This window comes from Procambarus clarkii, chromosome 28, assembly GCF_040958095.1.
Source record: "Procambarus clarkii isolate CNS0578487 chromosome 28, FALCON_Pclarkii_2.0, whole genome shotgun sequence".
Taxonomy (NCBI): Eukaryota; Metazoa; Arthropoda; class Malacostraca; order Decapoda; family Cambaridae; genus Procambarus; species Procambarus clarkii.
In genome coordinates this window covers 8,758,273-8,776,954 of record NC_091177.1, presented here as the reverse complement: position 1 = coordinate 8,776,954, position 18,682 = coordinate 8,758,273, and the positions used below count along the sequence as shown (strand labels likewise).

The window sequence follows — 18,682 nt, the reverse complement described above, 5'->3', positions numbered from 1 at the left end:
GTGTGTGTGTGTGTGTGTGTGTGTGTGTGTGTGTGTGTGTGTGTGTGTGTGTGTGTGTGTGTGTGAGAAAGGCTGCATGAACGCGTAAGCCATAGATCCCTAAAAACTCCATATGACCCGACCCGGATTCGAACCCATGACGTCCAGGATCCCCCCCCCCCCCAAACGGGGGGGACCATGACCACCGCACCATTGGTCGTCTTATTATAATTATTTATTATAACAACCCTCTTATATCTTCCCTCATTATGAGAAATAACATTTCGGCGTCCACTGACAAGCATAGGTGTACTAATGTAGTGTATTAATACAAATGAAGCTCTATAGACTGAGTGCTCCAAAATATGTTCTACATTGGACATCCGACAAATATACTGAGAAGACGTCTAACACTTTATTTGCAAGACGGAAGTATTAAGCAACATCATTCTCAACACCACAGCATCATCCTGAATCGCCAAGACTTAGTGAAAGATACGACAGTAATTACACCAACCCGTCCTCGACTCAAGTCCATTACATCCAGCGGTCGACCCCACAGACGCATTCATAAATTTTAACATGCTGTTCATTCAAAATGGGAATTTTCTCAAGTATAAATTAATATTATAATATATTGGCATATTGTGTATATATGGACATAGGTTAGGTTAGGTTAAGTGTTTAGGTTCTGTTTGCGATTATTTGTATTTGTAGTACGTGGGTGAAGCATTTACAGCGTTGTGATTCGAACAAAATTCGTCAGTGAAGCACTTGTTCCGGAAATGTTCGAACGTTAGCAGTTGTGAGTCGTGTGTAAACCGCTTTTCATTCATAAACAGGGGGTTTGGCGGGTGCATGGAATCACTTTTGGATCTTTGTTTGGAGGACGGGCTGATTACACGCACTGACGACCATAGGAAGCTTCATAAGCTTGAGGCTGTGTTCATTCCGGAGATGACACCTGTAATCAAGATCCAGATGACTTCGACTTCGAGTATCAGCCCGTCCTCCAAACAAAGATCCAAAAGTGATTCCATGCACCCGCCAAACCGCCTGTTTATGAATGAAAAACGGTTTACACACGACTCACAACTGCTGACGTTCGAACATTTCCGGAACAAGTGCTTCACTGACGAATTTTGTTCGAATCACAACGCTGTAAATGCTTCACCCACGTACTACAAATACAAATAATCGCCAACAGAACCTAAACACCTAACCTAACCTATGCCTATATATGCACAATATGTTAATATATCAAAATATTAATTTATATTTGAGAAAATTCCTGTTTTGAATGAACAGCATGTTAAAATTTATGAATGCGTCTGTGAGGTCGACCGCTGGTTGTAATGGACTTGAGTCGAGGACGGGTTGTTGGGTATACAACTGTTCGATGGTCCTCCATTGGTCCAGAAGGAAGATGGAAGACCTGGTGGACAGCTAGAAGCCGGAGTCAGGTAACAATCGCCTCACCCTATCCTTCGGCGCTCCCTACGGTTAAGGAGGTTAGGTGAATAGTAGAATTCAATTAAATTTATTTCTTTTTTTTTACGCACCCCATACCTATCCCGTGGGCGGCGGTGGAAAAGATTCCAGAGGCACATAATGGGTTCAGGAACTGAACCCCATAGTTTGTTTAGCTAAACAAGTGACAATATTTTGAAACTAGTTACACAATTGTTAATGTTATACATACATGTACATATATATATATATATATATATATAATCATTTACACAAATACATATACACATCGATAATCTTCTGAATCACAATTAATTCATCAAGAGGCTCACAACTGTCACTATACAAGGCACTCTACATCTATGGTGAGTCATACAGTAACTAGTCTTGCTCCACATCCACTCAACTGGGCGGCAGCGTTACAGTCATGTGCATGCATTAAGATTAAGATTAAGCACATTTTGGATACTTTGCTAAGATTTCTGGCAGTATATCATCAATGAATGAAGTACTTACACATTTATTGGAATCCATTAATGGTGTTATCTCTGAATTCCATGATTTTTTCACATTCTATTATATAATGACACAAAGTATGCGAATAGTTCTGCTTTAAATGTAAACAGAGTTTACATTTAGTCAAATCTACATCAGCAGATGTTGCAAATTCCCTGAGGTACTTGTAGCAGAGCCTAAGCCTAGCAGTGGCAACATCTAGAAACCTGCTAGCCTCATTGGATGACCCCCATAGACGTGCGGTTCTTGCTACATAATAGAATGATAATAGATGGAGCAACTGGTGTGAATATTAATTTGCCTCAAGTCTACGAAATTATGTTGATGTTTCCGGAATATTACTGCCCGCAGACTGTTACAGCCCTTGACGCCTTGGTATGGTTCTTTGCCTGCAGTGATCAACTATATATGTTTCGGCCTCATCTTAAATTTTCGTCTAGGGGATAGCAATATGTAAAACGGTATTTTAATAAAAACACTGCTATAAAAGGGACAAACAATATACTGTACGTAAGGGTGACAAACATATCAACATATAAATGGTAAAAATATAACCGCCAGAAATATTCTTTAGCATGCAATAATATCATAAAATCATTAATGAGCACGGACAATCTCACGGACAAACACATGAATTAATAAATGGGGTATCACATAATAGTCTTACCAAGAGAATTAACTAAGTAATAAGCTAAATAAACAATATCCACCGACTTCCGTACGTCTCCCATGCAGCTCACCCACGCGACTACCTAGTCTCCCGCCAGCGAAGCAGGCGTCCTACCCGAACATCAACAAAGCATCCACATGAACTCTTGTGAAAACTCTACTAACAAAGTGTAGTACTAAGAACCGTATAATCAGTAATCTTAAAAGGATATAATACTGTTACAATAATTACACGAATTTATTACATTCAATAACAGGAAATAATCAAGGTTGAAATATAAACGCTAGCTTGACAACAAGCCGCAACTCTGGACACATCCAAATATGGTCACCCCCCCCCCCTCCCCCAAGGAGAAACCACACTCCCTCCAACAAGAAATAACTTGCACAAGTCTATCAAAATAATGCAACTCAGGCCCACTACAGCATGCTACAATATACATCATACAATATTATATAAATCATACAATATTAAATGGAACACAAATGGATACTATATTAATAATAGAACAGAACAGGGAAAGTATTAATTGTTATACATCGTTATCATGATAATATTAGATCAATGCTAGATTCGTAACACAGACTGCTCAAAGGCAGTCCAAGATGGTAATCAATTCCCTCTTTATGAGCAAAAGTCTTGGCTAACTCATCAGTTCTTTCGTAGAGTGAGGTGTACCCACACTTATAAAAATTTAGATTTCTCATTGAAAGCCCCAGAAGTTACAGTCCCGCTCATGTGCCAAGTAAGTTCTCTACGGGCTCACCATAGCCCGTGCTACTTGGAACATTTTGTTCCCAGTAGCTGAATCTTAAACAACAACAACCTTGAAAGCCCTCAGAGTTACAGCCCCGCTCCTGTGCCAGGTAATTCCACTACGGGTTCACCATAGCCCGTGCTACCTGAACGTTTTGTTATGAGTAGATAAATCTAAAACAACAACAACAATCAAGACAATGACCACTCTCTTGGAATAGTGCAATTATAGTTCCCATTCCAACGACCCAGAGACTCGAAGACCCATCTCATTAACAAGCTTAACAAGCATCTCATTAATACAAGCGGATTATTATATCAGTGTTATAACCCAAATAACTGGCAACTGAGGGCCTCCAGCCGCGGCCTGGGACAACAACGTGTCAACTGTACAGCCTCTGGGACCCTCACCCTCGACCGTGCGATAAGTACTGACCATACAGTAGAACAAGTAAACATATATATTGTTATAAATATATGTTTGTTACAAATATACATATAGTATTATAAATATATAGATATATACAACAAAACAAGGCAAAATGGGAGCAAATAAACAAATTTGTGGCCACTATAACAACTCCTTAAAGTCGAAGGTAACGGGAATTGAATGTTATATCTGCAAAAATAGATTTCATTCGGCTTGCACAGGAGTGAGTAACACTACGGCACTGAGAGCAGGTCACTTGCTCTGGGTGTGTAAAAATGACCTGCCAGCTTGGAATATCCTAAAAAACCTTCTAGATAACATGACGCATGATCGGAAAACATCATTCATTGGAAGCCTACCAGCCATCCACAAGGAGTGGGAAAGGAACAACAACAATTCTAATATACCAGGGGCGGAGGCTAAAGTCAGGGATGAAACTGAGGCTGAAACTCAGGAAGTTGTAAACTCTGACTCAGTAGGCCCGGATGTAGATGACAGTAAACTAGAAAGTGTAACAGACAGCACTGACAGCTCGATAGGTACAGACACTACGACGGTTCCCGATAGAGCAATTCAGAACAGTAGGAAAGACTTATGCAAATTTTATGCAAAGGGCATATGCAGACATAGATATGCTGGTAATAAGAAAGGATTAGAATGCAGCTACCAACATCCCAAAAAATGTTTAAATATGCTTAGGAAAGGTGAGTGTCGATTTGGATCAATATGTAGGTTTTTCCATCCTGACATGTGCCACACCTCACTGGAGAACAGAAAATGCTATGACCTCAGCTGCCCACACTTTCACGTGAAAGGCACGGAACGCTACATGAAGAGCGGCAAGCAGGATAATGAATTTGGAGGAAACTCTATAAATTTTTTATACCAGACCGAAAGAGAATTCAAAAGGAGGAGCATGGAGAGTGTATGGAACTGGATGCCAGATCCACTTGCATTCCAGAATTACAGATACAATTACACACCGAAAGGGAACTACAACTACGACAGGCAACTGCCCTACAACAATCGGTACTGGTCAGAACAAACTCATTATGTCCACGAATAATGGGCTTGCCGAAAAAGTCTCCCATTCAAACTATCACTAATAGAATAACCTCATTCGTCTTTGCCAACATACAAGGACTGAAAACAAGAACAAACAACAAAGTACAGTTCATAAATGGCCTCCTCACGGAGTCAAATGCAGTATTTGGAGCTTTCACAGAAACCCATGCAGGGGAATTGTTGGACAGTGAGATCTGGATTCCAGGATATAACCTATACAGGTGTGATAGGAAAATAAGGTCACGTGGAGGAGTGGGTCTGTATATTAGGGAAGACCTTGTATGCTCGGAGCTCCTAAACGTTACAAATGAGGTGGTAGAGGTACTGGGATTAAAAATAGAGAAAATAAATTTAGTGATTATTCTAATATACAAACCGCCAGATGCAACGGCTGAGGAATTCACAGAACAGATAAACAAAATAGAGAATAGCCTTGATAATTTGGAGAACCCGATACCTGATATTATCTTCCTAGGTGACTTCAACTTGCCTAGTCTCAGGTGGAAAATAGCAAACAATAATATTATACCAGGAAATCTATCGGGACCTAACCAACCACAGATTAGAGAACTACTTAGATTCTGTGACAAATTTTCACTCAATCAGCAGATATCGGAGCCAACGAGAAATGAAAATATTTTAGATCTGGTCTTTGCGAACAATGAAGACATTATCAGAGGCATTACGATATCAGATACCACATACTCAGATCACAAGCTCATTGAAGTGCAAACGACCATCAATACTCAGAATAGACCTAAAACGTTGGTAAAGCGAGAGGGGCTATTCAGTAAATTCAATTTTAATAATTAAAGGATAGACTGGGAGATAATAAACAGGGAACTTACAAACATTCCATGGGAAACTGTTCTAAGTAATACAAGTCCTGCAGAAGGAATAGAAAAACTGACTTCGGAAGCGTATCAAGTCTGTCTGAAACATGTTCCTTTGAGGAAAGCCAGAAAGAGATCCAACGTAGAAAGAGAGCGCAGACGACGCTATAAACGCAGGAAAAAATTAACGGAACTGCTTATGCAGACACGAATTTCCTGTCAAAGAAGGAATAATTTAAATAGGGAGATTGAAGAAATCGAGCGGAAATTGAAACACTCATATGAAACTGAAGAAAGGCAGTTAGAACAGAAAGCAATTCAGGAAATAAAGAAAAATCCAAAATATTTCTTCACATATGCAAAATCAAAAGCAAAAACCACTGCCAGTATTGGACCTATTCGTACAAGTAAAGGTTCATACACGGAGGATGACAAAGAAATTAGTGAAATCCTAAAAAAGCAGTATGAGGACATGTTTAGCACTCCAATAAACAACATGAAAGTGGAAGATCCAGACAATTTCTTTATGCGGGATATTCAAACCACTGTAAATATAACTGATATCAGCACGAGCGCACTAAATTTTGAAAGTGAAATTGAAAACATGCCCATGCACTCGGCCCCAGGTCCAGACTCATGGAATTCAATATTTATAAAGAAATGCAAAGTGCCGGTAGCACAGGCACTCAGTATAGTGTGGAGGAAGAGCTTGGACACAGGGGAGATACCAGATGCACTTAAAGTAGCAGACATAGCCCCTCTACACAAGGGAGGGAGCAAAGAATTATAGACCAGTTGCACTAACATCGCACATCATAAAAGTATTTGAGAGAGTGATTAGGAGTCAGGTCACCAATTTCATGGAGACCAATGACCTTCACAACCCAGGCCAACATGGATTTCGAGCGGGAAGATCGTGCCTCTCACAGCTACTTGAGCACTACGACAAAGTCACTGAGGCATTAGAAGAAAAACAGAATGCCGATGTAATATACACGGACTTCGCAAAGGCTTTCGATAAATGTGACCATGGCGTGATAACACACAAAATGAACTCAATGGGAATAACCGGTAAAGTAGGACGCTTGATACTCAGTTTTCTGTCAAACAGGACTCAGCGAGTAACGGTTAACCATATAAAACCTAGTCCAAGTGCAGTTAAAAGCTCTGTACCTCAGGGTACAGTCCTTGCACCGCTGCTTTTCGTTGTTCTCATATCAGATATAGACAAAAATACAAGTCACAGCTTCATATCATCCTTTGCAGATAACACAAAAATCAGTATGAAAATTATCTCGGCTGAAGACACTGAAAAAATTCAAGCTGATATTAATAAAGTTTTCGACTGGGCATCAGAAAATAACATGATGTTTAACAGTGATAAATTCCAGGTACTCAGGTACGGTAAAAATGAGGACCTTAAACATAATACAGAGTACAAAACACAATCAAATGTACCCATAGTAGGAAAACAGCATGTAAAGGACTTGGGAATAATAATGTCTGACGACCTAACGTTTAAGGAGCATAACCAAGCAAATATTGCGACAGCCAGAAAAATGATAGGATGGATTACGAGAACTTTTAAATCCAGGGATCCCATCACAATGGTTGTACTCTTCAAGTCACTTGTGTTGTCCCATCTTGAGTACTGCTCAGTACTCACTTCCCCCTTCAGAGCAGGAGAGATTGCTGAAATAGAGGGAATACAGAGAACATATACGGCACGCATAGACGCAATAAAGCACCTAAATTATTGGGATCGTCTTAAAGCCCTCCAAATGTACTCACTAGAAAGAAGACGAGAGAGATATCAAATAATATACACCTGGAAGATACTGGAGGGCCAACTACCAAATCTACACAGTAAAATAACAACGTACTGGAGTGAACGATATGGAAGAAAATGCAGAATAGAACCAGTGAAGAGCAGAGGTGCCATAGGCACAATCAGAGAACACTGTATAAACATCAAAGGTCCGCGGTTGTTCAACGTCCTCCCAGCAAGATAAGAAATATTGCCGGAACAACCGTGGACATCTTCAAGAGGAAACTAGATTTATTCCTCCAAGGAGTGCCGGACCAACCGGGCTGTGGTGGGTATGTGGGCCTGTGGGCCGCTCCAAGCAACAGCCTAGTGGACCAAACTCTCACAAGTCAAGCCTGGCCTCAGGCCGGGCTTGGGGAGTAGAAGAACTCCCAGAACCCCATCAACCAGGTATCAAGCTGTCTGGCTAAATCTGCGGAAATAATGGCTCTTAATCAAATTGAATGAAAAGCCAATCCACTGCACCAAATAACCGAACGCAATTACGAGCTCATTATAGCCCGTGCTACATGGACTTTTTGTTCTGTGTAGCTAGATCTACAACAAACTTAAAAGCTCAGTATACTTGTGTCATTTCAACAAAGTGTATTCCTGAGGGTGTGTACGTGGCACTTTTGTGATGGACGGGATCCCTCACAACAGGGATCTTCCCCCTGTTGTGAGGGTAAAGTCCGTGGGTTTGGAGTTTACTGGCCGAGCAGGATACCATATCGTGGAGATGGTCATGTGTTACATGCTCCATATCCCGGTCATGGAAATCTACAGTATTAAGCTGGTGACTGCTCACTGTGTGGTCATCAAGTTTGTGGGAGAAGCGGCCTATCGTGATTTTCTCCGACGGTACGAGGGCCGTACCTTGCAGCTGCAGGATGGCACCGAATCTGTGGCCATTTCGGATCGTAGCGGTGCCATGACGTATGTGAGTGTCCATGGGGCCCCTATGGAGTTTCCTGAGACTCTCCTCCGGCGTTTCTTCCAGAGGTTTGGCACCGTCGTAAGTGTGCGGATGCACACGCTGTCATCTGGAAAGTATACGGGTGTGAAGACCAACATTCGTACCCTTGGGATGTGCCTGAGGTCGGACATTCCATCCTCTGTCCAGCTTTTAGGGTACTACATGCGGGTGTATTATGCCCAGCAACCCCGTACGTGTTTCCGATGTTTCCTGTTGGGGCATCAGGCTGCTGGGTGCACTGCGGCTCCAGTTGCTCCCGTCAACTTGTTCCAGGAAGAGGATTTCCCGCCTCTCCCTCTTGAGGAGGACTCCGAGGATGAGGTGAGCGTTCCGTTAGCTGATGCGGCTCCCCCTGCGTCTCCCGACATTCCTCCGGTTGTTGCAGACCCTCCTCCGGGTATTGCAGTGCCGTCAGATGGTCTACCTGCTCCTGTCACTGTCTCCGCAGCTCCCGTGGGCCTTCCTGGTGCTCACTGTGCGGCGTCGCCGTCTTCTCCCTCGTATTCGGCTGCTGCGCCTGGCCCTGTGTCCTCGCCTCGGGTCCCAGCTGTGCTGGGTGCTGGGGTGGCTGCGGAGCCTCCTGCTATATGTGACCCGGTTCCCTCTGTGGTTGAGGCTGCTGCTGTTTTGCGTCGGGCGTCGGTTCGTCCGGCTAGTGGTACCCATGTTTCTGGGTCCGCTTCCAGCTCTGACGATATCCGGCCGGAGCCCAAACGTTCCCGGCATTCGTCTTCTGCCTGGGCCAATGTTGGTGACTTCACTGACTGTGGGTATTCGGGTGTTGACAGTGTGGATCCGGATACGTCGATGTCTCCGTAATTAGTGGTGGCGGAGGTCCATGTGCCTGCTGGTGCTGGTGTCCGTGTCTCGGACGTGCCTTCTGTTCCCGCTCCACCAGGGGACTCTCCGCAGTGGGGGGTGGTGGCTTCCGCTGCCAGGGATGGTGTGGATACTGGTGCTGGGCGTGGCCTAGTAGTGACATTACGGAAGGATGCGCGCCATCAAGGTTCCCTGCAGTCGTCTGGTGGTGGGCCCGTGGCTGCAGGTGCCCCTGTGGTGGTACCCTCTGTCAAGTTTGCTCCTGTGAGGATGCACGTTGGGGCCCTGGGGGACGTGTTGCCGGTGTCTGTGATGCCGCCGGGGTCACTGGACAGCGATTGCCGAGTTAATGCTGTATGACGAACCGGAGAACTTTCATGGTGGGCAGGTTCCCTGTATGTGGGGACAAGTGGCAGCTACTCGCCTCGTCAGTAATACCATCTGGGTCCCCAGTTTGCGGGTGTTTGTTGCCATTGTTCCGGATGTTATGGCTTTCCCGGTGGATGGTCGAGACCCTTGGCGGTGGTTGCTCTGGGAAGCGTTTAATGTGCGGTTCCCGGGCCTAGTTTCTGGGAAAGTATGTCCACTGATTTCCTGTTTATGTGCTTTATGTAGTGCAGTATGCCCCTTTGGCTGTTAGCTTGCCCAATTGTGTTATGTGCTCGTGGTTCTCCCTTTCTTTGTTGCGAGGCCGGGTTGTGCATGTTTCTTGTTCATGTGTTTGTTTTGTGTTGTTACTATGCCCTGTGTGTTATATTTCTGCCTTACGTTTGTCTTTTTTTTATTTATGGCTTGTTGTTTGTTATGATATTCTTGTGTTATCTTTCATGTTGTTCTTCATGATGTGCTTTGTTGTCAGTCCTTCTGGCCGGTGCTTCTGTTTGCTTTGTTTCATATGTTACTATGTTTTGTTTTATTGTCATTATTTGCTTGCATGATTTCTTGTTTACATTGTCTTATATTTTGTGTGATGTTCTTGACTTGATGTATACTGTGTTTCTCTTGCGTTTTCTCCAGTTATGCTTATTAATGTACTGTGCTGTCAGTCCTTCTGGCCGGTGGTTTTCTGTTTTGCTTTGTTGAAATGTTTCCTGTATTGTTTTATTGTATTTATTGTATATAATTACATGCTTGCATGTAAAAATAAAAATAAAATAAAAAAGGAGTATTCCTGAAGATGTCACATTGCTGACTAAACGTTGAACAATAAAATTAGAAAGATTAAGTGATCTAATGATTCTTCACTCTCCAGATGGTAAAAGATATATGCGGAGAATGGAAAAAAATTATATTTATAATGTTATTTTCTTGCCCAATAATTTCTAATAGCAATAATTAGATAATTATATATACCCCATATTATTTAGTGAAAGTTACCATTGATAATCTACATACAAAATAATGCATATATATATATGTATGTATGCAACTCTTCTCTACTGCAGAGGCGACATATTGCCTCTCAGGTACACCAGCTTGCATAACTACTACAGAGCACTGTCGTAAAGTCTTGTAGGGTCCTCGCTCCTTTCCAATAAATTATTTCTCCTTCCGCTGAACAAGGTTATCAAGTGGGTGAAGGGGATGTCTGGGGAGGTGGACTAGTTGCGTTCCCAGCCTGCGGTCAGAGCCGGGAAGGCGGGCCAGGCAGGTGACCAGCACTATATAAGCTCCAGGATCCTACTCCAGACCACCAGTTGTTGGCTACCAGCACCGTCATGAAGTTCGTAAGTACCCTTTCGCTTTGTGGGTCGTGGGCATCTCTCATTAACAACTTGGTGTTATATCACGGTTATTATGATTATCATGCTACTAGTGGTGCAGATAAATTTGTATATCTTCTATGGGCTAATTTTAAATATTTATACATTATTATATTTGTTAATTTTCCTTGATTGAATTACTTCTGCAGACGATCCTTGCTGTTGTAGTGGCCGCTGCCGTCGCCGCCCCACAGGGTGGCTATCAGCTCCAGCCTACCTATAGCGCCCCCACTCTCAGAGCTCAGGCTCCTGCCACCTTTGAAATAGTGCCCATTCTGAGGGACGACCGTGTCCAGGACGATAACGGAAAATACAATTTTGAAGTGGAAGCTGGCAACAGCATCGTATTTTCCGAGAGTGGCTCTCCCGATGGGCCAGAGGGTGCAGTGGTTTCGTCTGGACAATACTCGTGAGTATTATGACTCGGGATTAATTTTAACTGACCAGTGTAATTTTTCGCATATTTTCTGTTATACTAAATAATATCCAATTGATCATTCTTCATATGAGACAGATAATCAAGGTCAGTGAATATTAACGACAACTTTAATTGTGTTTTTATTGTGACGGTGTTTTCGTCTCCAACAGCTACACTGCTCCTGACGGCACTCCCGTCCTTGTGAAGTACGTCGCCGACGAGAACGGCTTCCAGCCTGAGTCTGACCTGCTGCCAGTGGCTCCTGAGTTCCCCCACCCAATCCCCCAGTTCGTGCTGGACCAGATCGCCAAAGCTGCTGAGGAAGACGCTGCCGCTGCCAGAGCGCAGGCCCCTGAATTAAGGGCTGCCGCATCCTATCAGGCTCCTTCCCTCACCTACGGCCAGCCTCAGTAAATCATTGTTCAGATTCATGTATTTATTACGTCTGTACTTTATGCTTCATGTATTCCATTTTTCTTCACGAATTACATTGCACTGGCATTGACTTTTTATATTTTTGTCCTGTATGTTATTTTTTGTTTGGCTGACGTCTTGGGATCACCTGATTAATATTACACAACACGATATATCGGAGAAAATTTTCATTTTGCGACATGGAAAAAAGTGACCAACATAACTGAGTCAGCAATGGTGTACAGGCTTCGTTTGTGTCAAAAATTTGTCCAGATGTGTGGTGGAGGCAAACTCATACACAGTTTCAACTGTAGATATGATAGAGTCCAATAAGCTCAGGAATCTGCACACTAGTGATTGACAGTTGAAGGGTGGGGCCATAGAGCCGAAGCTCAAACCCCGGCAAGGACAATTAGATGAGTTCAAATAGACGAGTACGTATGATATACGAGCAGTTGAGGATCTATAGATAAGACAAGTATGATGCATAAAGCAACTAGTACGCCTCACTATTTAATAAAATACTGAAGCCCTCTCCAATGGAACCTCGTAGTTCCTATTCTATATAATACGCAAACGATTTTCTTGTGACTTGGATAAGAAAAGGCCGAATGCGAGTAAGAGAGATAAATGTGAACTACATTAATCAGGTCAAGCCAGCTAAGAAATGAGTGATCACTGAGTGTCCCAGGAAATGTCATTTAGAGCAGCAGGCTCTTATGCTAGCTGGCGACTAATCTCAGCTTAGATGGTTAATTAATATCTTTACTTTTACTATGATTATTACCAGTGAGGAACATGGCAGAATGCCTATTGTCTCATCGGCTATAAAAAGACTTACCAGTATTAAGAGGATGAGCGTAGAGGTTGATACGGTGTAGTATTGCAACAACACTACACGGCATCAGCTGTTTTACTGATCATCGACACTACACTGTATTTGCTGTTGTTTGTTCAACAAAACTTCATTGTATCAGTGGTTGAATGCGCTGTATCAGCTGCTCTATTGTTCGACAACAGCACATTGTATCAGCTCCTGCATTTTTATAAAACTTCACTGTATTATGTGTTGTATTGCTCGCCCACCCCGCGGTACATCAACCTATGAGTCACTTGATTAGTTATTATATCGTAAAAGAGCACGACGGTACACAAGCTACTATAATTTTACGACCCATCGCAATGTATCAAATGCTTTATTTCCTGCATATGCTTTGATTAATGAATGTATAATACAACCCCCCTCCTCCCCCACTGAAATACATCTCGTCCATTTTTCAAAGCATTATTTATAACCTGTTAACTCCTGGAGGAAGTTAACACTGTGAGTTAACCTGTGACCGTGACACATCACAACCCTCCCTTACAGGTTCCAAGCAGTGTTTACAGAACGGCCGCCTCGTTCACTGCACCAACAAGGTGAACGGCTTCGTTTGCATCTGTACAATCGAACTCGCTCCATTTGTAACTGTCATTCAGCATTCGCTCGCTATTCATTTCTAGCATATATATATATATATATATATATATATATATATATATATATATATATATATATATATATATATATATATATATATATATATATATATATATATATATATATATATATATTTTTTTTTTTTTTTTTTTTTTTTTTTTTTTTTTCAATAGGGAAGGGAGTACCACCTCTGGCTGGAAGAAGGGGGACCCATAGCCGCGGAGGAAACCACACATAACGCATTGGAGGGAATGTAGGTCCCCCTCCAATACAGTTTCTGTGTGCTTTTCTCCTACCACCCCCTTCCCTTTTTTTTTTTTTCCTTTATTGTGTATTTAAAGGTTACAAAACATACAAGACAAATGCCTAAAGGTTATGGATCTCTTGAAGCTCCTCCGCTTCTGGACAGGAAGCCCTGTATATATATGTATATATATATATATATATATATATATATATATATATATATATATATATATATATATATATATATATATATATATATATATATGTATATATGTATATATATATATATGTATATATACATATATGTATATATATATATATATATATATATATATATATATATATATATATATATATATATATATATATATATATATGTATATATATATATATATATATATATATATATATATGTATATATATATATATATATATATATATATATATATATATATATATATATATATATATATATATATATATATATATACATATAATGTATATATATATATATATATATATATATATATATATATATATATATATACGCTAGCAGAAAAATGTGAATAATTCCACTACAATGAGTGATATATTATGTATTTAAGTAACAACATCACATAGACCACATGGACAATGGACCACCTGTATTCTTACCAGGGTTATAAATAGCCAAACCACATGAGTTCTTCACAACAACGCCAGTTACAGGTGGGCGCCCACAACAGATCACTGAAGCAGCAGCAAATGACGTCTCGTGACATCACTTATCTTTAACAAACGAGAATATATTCGTATGAAAATAAATCTTAATCATCTACAAATCACTATTAGCTATATACTATAAAGAAACCTTACCTTAAAATAATTGTTTTCAACTAGAACAAATACTCCAAAATGAGGCCACGTGGCTCCCAAGGCAAAGGGGGACGCCGAGTGGGACGCTTCTCCCACTCTCTGTGTAAACAAACGCCAGAGCGGGTGTGTGTTGTGTTACAGTCTGAAGTCAGCGTCAAACACCAAACAAACATTACATAATCAGTGTTCATACCTATCCTATGCTTAGTGAAATGTCGATCACCATTCTGATCGAAGAACATTATCTTGATCTGAATAAATAACAATTTCAAGTGATACATGTGAAGTGAGAGCCGGAGCTCCACTAGTTCGATTTACCAGATGCAACTGCGTTATTAGTCTTAATCCAATGTTTACGGTAACGCTACCTCACCACTATAATAATATTGATCCAGCCAACGCCACTATATATTAATCTTGATCTAGCAGAGCTGATCAGTTACAGCCCCGCTCCTGTGCCAGGTAAGTCCACTACGGGCTCACCATAGCCCGTGCTATTTGGAACTTTTTGTTCCGAGTAGCTGAATCTAAAACAACAACAACAACGAGCTGATACCAGAATCATCACATGAAAATAATGAGCCATAATCACATCAAGAGTGATAATTGAGTCATGCAAGTGAGACTCAGGCTCCGGTCTTCAGATTATACAGGAATAATAATTAATATACACACGTGTAGTATGGTTGGATGCACTTTATTTTGTGTCATTAATCAGCTATTGATCGATAAGCCGTGGGCAACCGCCCCACTTTACCGTTAGTATCTATTAATTAGTTGTTTAACTTAATCTATAAATATTCTCACATGAACATATTTTATATTTTCAGTCTTAAAATTTCATTCAGTCTTAACAAACTTAAGCAGTCGTTTTCAAGATTATCAATTAATATCTTGCATAGTTATCAGGTAATAACATTTACTTCAAGATAACGAATTTAATCATTCATTAATGTTATTATGCTAAAGATATACAAAAATATAACTAATTATCATTGTTGATATTGTTGCAGTCATCTTAATAAAAAAATAATTAGTTACATAATAATTATTTACAGGGGTAGACTGTAGCTAAGTTTGGCAAAATCACGGTACATTTTTGCAGTATGTTTTAATTCTTATTATTTTTACCGTTCTAATCAATACTCCTACATCACTAGAACCAAGAGTGACCGTAAGAGTATTACTAGAACCAATAGCAACCCGTTCTCGGACCAAGTCCATTACATCCAGCGGTCAACCCCACAGACGCATTCATAAATTTTAACATGCTGTTCAATCAAAACGGAAATTTTCTCAAGTATAAATTAATATTATAATATATTAGCATATTGTACATATATAGGCATAGGTTAGGTTAGGATAGGTGTTTAGGTTCTGTTGGCGATTATTTGTATTTGTAGTACGTGGTGAAGCATTTATAGCGTTGTGATTCGAACAAAATTCGTCAGTGAAGCACTTGTTCCGGATATATTCGAACGTCACCAGTTGTGAGTCGTGTGTAAAGCGCTTTTCATTCATAAACAGGGGGTTTGGCGGGTGCATGGAATCACTTTTGGATCTTTGTTTGGAGGACGGGCTGAGTATTTACTGCGTTGTGGTTCGAACAAAATTCGTCAGTGAAGCACTTGTTCTGGAAGCATTCGAACGAAATCAGTCGAGTCGTGTGTTAACCGCTTTTCATTCATAAACAGGGAGTTTGGTGGGTGCATGGAATCACATTTGGGTCATTGTTTGGAGGATGGGCTGAGTGATAGAACTGCTAGATTTCCTTGGGTATGAATAAGGCATAAGAAATAAAGCTTTATTAGCTACTTTATATCAAAGAAGCTGAGCATTTATGAGACAAAAACAGAATGAAGGGGAACAACGACATAATCTGATAACTTGTTAACCATAACGATAAAAATAAAATCACGCCAACACGAATTGTGAAAGGGTGTGAGAGGTCGGGTTGCATGGGGCTGGTGGGCCACCTTGAAGCCTGCCGGCGCCCCCACGTCCCACCACAGTGGTGCTCCAGCTCCTTGAACACACTCATATATAATTTTGTCCACTTGATTCTTCATTTAATAGAAATTTTAAATGATTAAAAACTCGGTAAGATGAGAAGGGGTTGGTGAAGGGCAAGTTGGAGTGGACCAAGAGCTGTGTGTGTGTACTCACCTATTTGTACTCACTTATTTGTGCTTGTGGGGGTTGAGCTTTGACTCTTTGGTCCCGCCTCTGAACTATCAATCAACTGGTGTACAGATTCCTGAGCCTACTGGGCTCTATCATATCTAAATTTGGAACTGTGTATGGAGTCAGCCTGCACCACATCACTTCCTAGTGCATTCTATTTACTAGCTACTCTGATACTGAAAAAGTTCTTTCTAACGTCCGTGTGGCTCAGTTGGGTACTCAGTTTCCACCTGTGTCCCCTTGTTCGCGTACAACCAGTGTTGAATAATTTATCCTTGTCTACCCTGTCGATTCCCATGAGGATTTTGTAGGTAGTGATCATGTCTCCCCCTACTCCTCTGTCTTCCAGTGTCGTAAGGTGCATCTCCCGCAACCTTTCCTCGTAACTCATGCCTCTTAGTTCTGGGACTAGTCTAGTGGCATACCTGGTTGATACCTGGTTGATGGGGTTCTGGGAGTTCTTCTACTCCCCAAGCCCGGCCCGAGGCCAGGCTCGACTTGTGAGAGCTTGGTCCACCAGGCTGTTGCTTGGAGCGGCCCGCAGGCCCACATACCCACCACAGCCCGGTTGGTCCGGCACTCCTTGGACGCGGGCATACCTCTGAACTTTTTCCAGCTTCGTCTTGTGCTTGACAAGGTACGGGCTCCATGCTTGGGCCGCATACTCCAGGATTGGTCTTACATATGTGGTATACAAGATTCTGAATGATTCCTTACACAGGTTCCTGAACGCTGTTCTGATATTAGCCAGCCTCGAATATGCCGCAGACGTGGTGTAATATCAACTCCTAGATCTTTCTCTGTCCGTTTCATTAAGTACTTCATCTCCTATTCTGTATCCTGTTTCTGGCCTCCTATTTCCACCGCCTAGTTTCATTACTTTGCATTTACTCGGGTTGAACTTTAGCAGTCATTTGTTGGACCATTCGTTCAGTCTGGCTAGGTCATCTTATAGCCTCCTACTATCATCATCTGTTTCAATCCTCTCATAATTTTTGCATCGTCAGCAAACATTGAGAGAAACGAGTCTATACCCTCTGGGAGATCATTTACATACATCAGAAACAGTATAGGTCCAAGGACTGACCCCTGCGAGACTCCACTTGTAACGTCTCGCTAATCTGACACCTCACCCTTCACAGTGACTCGTTGTCTTCTGTTGCTTAGGTTCTCTTTTATCCAATAGAGTTCCTTCTCTTTCACTCCAGCCTGCATCTCCAGCTTTTTCACTAGCCTCTTGTGTGGTACTGTATCAAAGGCTCTCTTGCAATACAAAAATATGCATTCTGCCCACCCCTTTCTTTCTTGCCTGATTTTTGTTGCCTGGTCGTCGAATTCAAGCAACCCTGTGAGGCAGAACTTGCCATCCCTAAACCCATGTTGATGCTGTGTTACAAAGTTCTTTTGCTCCAGTTGTTCCACTAGCTTTCTTCGCACAAATTTCTCCATCAGCTTGCTTGGTATGCAGGTTAGGGACACTGGCCTGTAGTTCAGTGCCTCCTGCCTATCCCCTTGTATATCGGGACTACATTAGCAGCTTTTCAAATTTCTGGCAGTTCCCCTGTTGCCAGGGATTTGTTATACACTATGTAGAGTGGCAGGCACAGTTCTTCTGCTCCTTCCTTTAGTATCTAAGGGGAGATTCCATCTGGGCCTATAGCCTTTGTCACATTCAACTCTAGTAAACAGTGTGTGAAACAGTAAACTCTAGTGTGTGTGTGTGTGTGTGTGTGTGTGTACTCACCTAGTTGTGTCTGCAGGATTGAGCATTGACTCTTGGATCCCGCCTTTCGAGCATCGGTTGTTTACAGTAATGACTCCGGTCCTATTTCCCTATCATACCTGGTTTTAAAATTATGAATAGTATTTGCTTCCACAACCTGTTCCTTAAGTGCATTCCATTTTCCCACTACTCTCACGCTAAAAGAAAACTTCCTAACATCCCTGTGACTCATCTGAGTTTCCAGCTTCCACCCATGTCCCCTCGTTCGGTTACTATTC

The 18,682-nt window shown here is 41.5% G+C and overlaps 1 protein-coding gene across 1 annotated transcript; it reads left to right on the top strand.

Moving 5' to 3' along the window:
* Positions 1 to 1,354: 1,354 nt before the first annotated feature.
* LOC138369526 (cuticle protein AMP1A-like) lies at positions 1,355 to 12,007 on the top strand. The gene is made up of 4 exons (XM_069332871.1): positions 1,355 to 1,442; positions 10,885 to 11,048; positions 11,234 to 11,493; positions 11,673 to 12,007. Exons 2-4 carry the CDS (start codon positions 11,040 to 11,042, stop codon positions 11,914 to 11,916), a joined length of 513 nt encoding a protein of 170 aa, XP_069188972.1. The 5' UTR covers positions 1,355 to 1,442; positions 10,885 to 11,039; the 3' UTR covers positions 11,917 to 12,007.
* Positions 12,008 to 18,682: the final 6,675 nt, after the last annotated feature.